The sequence below is a fragment of the Vanessa cardui genome, chromosome 19, assembly GCF_905220365.1.
Source record: "Vanessa cardui chromosome 19, ilVanCard2.1, whole genome shotgun sequence".
In the NCBI taxonomy this organism is placed as follows: domain Eukaryota; kingdom Metazoa; phylum Arthropoda; class Insecta; order Lepidoptera; family Nymphalidae; genus Vanessa; species Vanessa cardui.
The window spans coordinates 10,312,449-10,318,387 of NC_061141.1; the positions used below are offsets into that span (position 1 = coordinate 10,312,449).

At 34.5% G+C, this 5,939-nt stretch overlaps 1 protein-coding gene and 1 pseudogene across 1 annotated transcript; both read right to left on the minus strand.

Moving 5' to 3' along the window:
- Positions 1-369: 369 nt before the first annotated feature.
- Positions 370-1,758, minus strand: LOC124537753 (annotated as a pseudogene).
- A 1,571-nt stretch (positions 1,759-3,329) lies between these two features.
- LOC124537754 lies at positions 3,330-5,143 on the minus strand. The gene is made up of 3 exons (XM_047114644.1): positions 3,766-5,143; positions 3,391-3,677; positions 3,330-3,338 (listed from the first exon to the last, which is right to left on the minus strand). The coding sequence occupies exons 1-3, from the start codon at positions 4,133-4,135 to the stop codon at positions 3,330-3,332; spliced, it is 666 nt and encodes a 221-aa protein (XP_046970600.1). The 5' UTR covers positions 4,136-5,143.
- Between the last annotated feature and the right edge of the window lie 796 nt (positions 5,144-5,939).

Sequence of the window (5,939 nt, forward strand, 5' to 3'; positions counted from 1 at the left end):
CTAGAAGGAATCTCTTTTCTTCCTGTTAACGAAATCTTGAGTCGTAGTTCACGACAATTACTTCGAAAATAGTTTTATCTAGTCGAAAGTATTTTCTTCTTGCACTGATGATTTATTTATTTTTTTTGCGCCTAAGGCGCACTTTTTCATTACGAGCACACCACAACATATTTAAAGTATGCATTAAAAAGGTAAAAATGTTTTAAAATTAGGTTTAATAAACAAAACACTTGTCGGTCATCATATAAGACGCCATTTTTTAGCGTTAACTATTGGGTATTAATGATCGCTTAGTTATCGATCAAAAACTTCGAAATCTTTTCGTCCGCGCTTGTCAAAACTGCAACTTGGCTACCATTTTGTATGGAGTTAGCGATTATCGTTGTAGAAACGATTACATTCAATTCTATCACTTTGAACGATTGTCAACTTGTCTACGACTTTTCTATTCGTTTGTTTTGACCACGTGACTTAGCGTTGAGATGACGTCATGCCCATACATTTGTTTAGTTTTCTATTAGCGATTACGATTGTAGAATGTCAACTTGGCTAAGCCCTCAGGTATGTGGGTCATGGGCTCATGGCAGACCGTGGTTTCAAACATATTGAAGTTTAGTTGAGACAAATGGGTGTGCGGTTAGTAAGGCCTCCAAGTGTTGTCTCTGGAGCTAAGCTTACAAAAGCTGAAGCGAAGGAAACAAAACAAATTGCAAGTTTGCGGATCCATGTTGAAAGATTGATCCGACGAATACGAGAATTTAACATGTTAAAACCCCATGCATGTCTTAACTTAAGTTTAGTTAAAGTACTTGATGATGTAATAACTATAGCTTGTGGTTTGATAAATGTACAAGATGCACGAATTAAATAAAACACGTTTATGTAAGCAAATTACTTTTTTATTTTCTATTCTATATTTTTATTTCCTATTCTATACTTTTATATAAAAGTGGATACACATGGGATTTCCAAAAAGAAATAACACTAACAAGAAATTTTTGATATATAACTTTCATCAAATTTTATAGATAAAATTTCTACTTCTTTATTGATGCTAAAATTTGGGTTTGCTACACAAAAGTAACAGTTTTTTATGCCACTCAGAAACATTTGCATCTGCATCTTTGCAAAGCATTTTTTACTCGGTTTACCATTTTTTACATAATTCAAATAAGTTTTATCACTTATGAGACACTTAATCTCAATAATACAGTCGTCACATATTCCATCAGGGGAACCTGCTAACATGGGATACATTTTTGATATGAACAGTCCACTATCTTTTATTTTTTTCCCAAGCTTCTTGCTAACTATATCTTTCACTTGAGCTTCTAAATACCTCCCACGTTTCATGGCTGGTGTGTCTATTATTTTTCCCCCCATGATTGTTGCAATGAGTGTACCATCATCAGTCTTGCACCGACTTACTTCAAATGCTTAAGAAGCGGTTATCCTGCCATATCAGAGTTCATGCCACAGATTATTTTTGTACTGGTCCCTTGTTTGATTTTCAATTTTATTTATAATTTCAACAGACAAGTTGACCTTACTTAAAAATTCATCAGAACACTCTTCTTTGTATGTCAATACCAGATGGTGCATTGACGCACTCAGTAGGTCATCAAAAACATAATCATGTTGATATTTTAATATTTCACAGTTGGAAGTTTTTCTTTTCTTGCTTTCTTCTAAAAATCTTTCTAAAACTTTTTGATTAGATGGCACTATAAGGCTTCCTTTGGCTAACTCTTTTGCTGAAATATACTTTAAAGTAGTGCCAACTCTTGAGAGCTTTGATTTTAGCCAATAGCACTGTACTTCAGTACATGAAGGTAACAGGACAAAAAAAAAACTTTGTTGGTTAAGCAATTTTTATTCAAAAAATAAAATTATAAAATAATCGAATAAAAATTATTCTAATTTAAAAAAAAATAATCATCAGGGGTGAGGTCGTTGACGGTATCTGGTCATGAACATCAACAATTTAAAGCTAATATTAATGAGTTGGTATCTTTAAATTAAGAACGGATAAAGCAAGCAGGATAGCTCAAACCCACGAATGGAATGCATCAATAAAAGCCGTGCAACCAAAATAGCGGCAGCAGCAGAAGCAGCGGTAGCAGCACTGGACATGCAGCAATTCCTCCGACGAAGCAGATGCTCGAACTCAGCAACAATCCTCAGCTGAGTCCGCCCAGCAACACCGTAGTACTTCAGAATATACTTTATTTAAAAGTATATATGTATATAAATACATATAAAAAAAAAACACTCCCTGTGAACAAAACAACTTATTACCTATCTTGCATAAGCACTAAGAAGGTCCTTAGAATGCCTTAGACACAGATACAAGCAATAAAGAGTTATTAAAATTCAACAATAACTCATAAGATTGAAGCTATTGAATTGGATATTTAAAGTGTCAAAAATGTACAAATTATTGCTTAATTTGCAATAACACAAAACGGAAAAGCAAGAACTATATTTATTTTAACGAAATAGTGCCTCTAAATGATTTAAATCACTATAGGATTCGACTTAGGTCATCCAATACATGGACAAGGTCTATGTTCAGTTTTTGAGTAAAAAATGAAGAAATTAATAGAAATAATTACTGAGCCATGTAGGATATTGATTAACAAAGGTAATTAATGCATGAACTCACCTCAGGAGTGTTTAAATAAATAAATATTCGGCACCGCCTGTCAAATAATGCACGTGGCCGGTATTATACGACGACTGGAATTTAACGAAAAATATGGTTGCGGTTTACAAAACTTCTGCACTAGGGGGGTAATGTGGGGGGGAGGAGGGGGGGGGACTATTCCCCCTATCCCCCTGTACCATTCCCATCATACGAATTTGCTCCGTTCTTGAGATATTGGCAAAAACTAATCTCATAATTCTAACCTTAAAATTTTATCAACAATTTAGAAACTCAGTGGCCTTCGGCGCTACGGGATGTGCAGCACCTTCGCCTTTCGTAACAAAGCACAGGCACTTCGTGCCTGTGCTTTGCGCCCTTTACCCCCTTCGCGCCTTCGGATTCTTAAAAAACACTCTAGGGGTAAGACCGACAAGACTACATAGAGTCGGAGTAAAAATAGTCAGCTTTGAGTTAAGTTTCAATTAAAAGTTTAATATACAAGTGTAACCTTTCTATTTCTATTTTATTATATATTCCAGGTCAATTATATAAGGTACAAATAAAACAATTATCAATTAATTATGTTACATTTATTATTTGTATACATATTTTACAACATTTATAAGTGCAATAAAGGGATCTTCTTTTTGGTTTGTAATATCTCGTCTCCATAAATATTCCACTATAAGGTCTGCAAAATTGTCCCGATTATTATAATTATCTTTAGCAAAGAATCTTTTAACGACACGCCACTGTGCTTCTATTCTTTGTGTATGCGTGCCATCTGCGGCAACAAACGGATTTTCAGGATCACTATGATTAACTTTTTTATGAATATAATTATGATTTTGTAATCCGTCATATGCTCGCCAATAATCGGTATGGATGATGGTGCCTTCAGCGACATGCTTTTTTATTAGGGGCACCAAAACATCAGCAGACCTTATGTTCTCCGGACAGACCTCAAGCCTAAGGTCCTCACTTCCATCTTCTATCATGCCGAGGACCCAATGTCCCTCAATATGCCTGCCTGAAACAAAAAAAGAATATTTAAAATTGCTTGCCATAAATAATTTATGAATTTGTGATGTGTTTATTTTGTTATAGCTATAGCTTACCTTTGTTATACTTTCTTTTTCCAAATTTGCTTTCATCGATTTGGACTATTTTCCCTGGTCCACCAATTTTCCCCTTGAATGTTTGTTTCTCCAACTGGTATATTATTACTGCTTCTCTGCAATAATTATACCAGTCGCAGATTGTAGCTTTAGATAAGCAATGGTCATCGTCATTAAAATCTTCTTTAATGGCCATGGCATAACTCCATTTGTTAGAGTATGCATACATTAAATAAAAAACTTGTGTTAGTGATACTTTAATATTCTCAAACCATGTTCCTTTTGCTCGGCTGACGTTCTTTCCTCGGCATGGTCCTTTATAACAGACGAAAGATCCAACATTTCTATTTGATGAAAATATGACAGTCATAGGTTTTTTTATGAACGCGGCACATCTTTGTTTGTGGTATCATGTTATTTTCTTCAGCGAAGCTAATAGCTTGTTCGGGAGTACCAAGCTTGCGCATCACCTTAGCTAAATTGTACATTTTTTTTACTTCCTCAACGTATAGACTACGTTTAACTGGCGGTTCTTCAGAAGAAAAATCGCGACTTGTCGACGGCTGTGAGTCAGTACACTGCGACATGGTATTTATTAAACACCACGTTCGTTCGTCCGGGATGATAGCAACAGTTAATCGCGTAGGCAAAAAATCGGTGTCCAGTATATATAAGCGAGTAAGTAGTCGTGTAGGCAAAGAATCGGAGTCCAAGATTAAAGCGAAAGTCGTCGAATTAAAAGAAATTAAACAAAATGGAGAACACATTCGCGCGAGTCAAAGAGAAACAACGGAATGAAATTCGAATTCTTACAGAACACTATCTTGACTTTTGACACATTAATTAAGCGTTTTGACATATGACAAGCACTGTTATGTTGCATCCTTGTCGAACTAGAGCAAAATATGTCACTTATCCTGCTCTTAAACTGTTATTACGATCTATTTGACGTATTTCGGCGTTTATAGGTTATGATAGTTTTCTTAATTTTCTCGAAAATGGTGCAGAATTTCGCAGGACGCGAGTGGTATTTTTGTAATCAGTGACTAATCCTCTAACATATAAAATAATTTGTTTCCCCAAAATCGTGCAGAAGTTTGCTAAACCCAACCCAAAAATATGATTAAATATCATTCTAAAAACCACTAATGTGCCTCGATTAAGCAAATATAAATTGTTTTACTTACGGTTTAGTAGCCTAAACCTCTCAAATATATAGAATAATAGGTTGAAGACGTAGGTAACCCTCCGTTTATGTTTGTATATAATTCGTGTATAATCTGAAACGAATGCAAAACCAATATACGAAATGTAGAAACAATATATTGAATTCCAATATTCCAGAATATTCGCTGAATATACTCACGAATAAAAATGATTATATCGTTTTAAAATACACAAGTGTCGGTATGCGACTGGCGCCTGCACAACGATAGAATGACGACGCAGAAAACGCAGTGTTGCCGTTCCACGAAATTGACAGATAATAAAGACAACGACGGTTACGGTTCAAAAATCGAAGTTTTGTTTTAAAACCGATAAATGCTTATAAAAATAAATACTATAATTTATTAGAAATAAAATATTGAAAAATTAAAATTTTTAGGGTTACAACCCACATCAGCAAAGCTATGGCGTGTTTACAGTAACCCTGAGCTGCAACACAATCATGACACTGAACTGATATGACTTTCTCATTATCTTCATCAACTATCAAAGTGACTGCATACAACTTTGCATGGACTTTATGTTCCGGGCAAATCTTGCACTTTACTGTGCAGGCATTCTCTTCTCTTTTCAGTTGTACATAACTGATTGCATCATCGCCATAGGATGGTCTTGAAGACCTGGAATAAATAACAGTATGTACATAATATGTATTTACAGATAAAATTTTATAATGAGACATATGTAGGTACTGTTTGTAAGTGTTAAAATATACTCTCTATATTGTTAAAGACGTGTTTATGATCTTGTTACAACATAAAAAAGTGAAGTAGTTACATAACCTAAAAGATAATCTTATTTTTGTAAAAATGAAAATATTTCCTTGTCGAACAATGTCACGAAATGTTTGAACATCTTAGAATTACCGACACAGATAAATATAAACTTTATATACTTACAAGGAGGTTTTTACATTTCTGAACTCGGGGGAGCAACAATCTTTATTT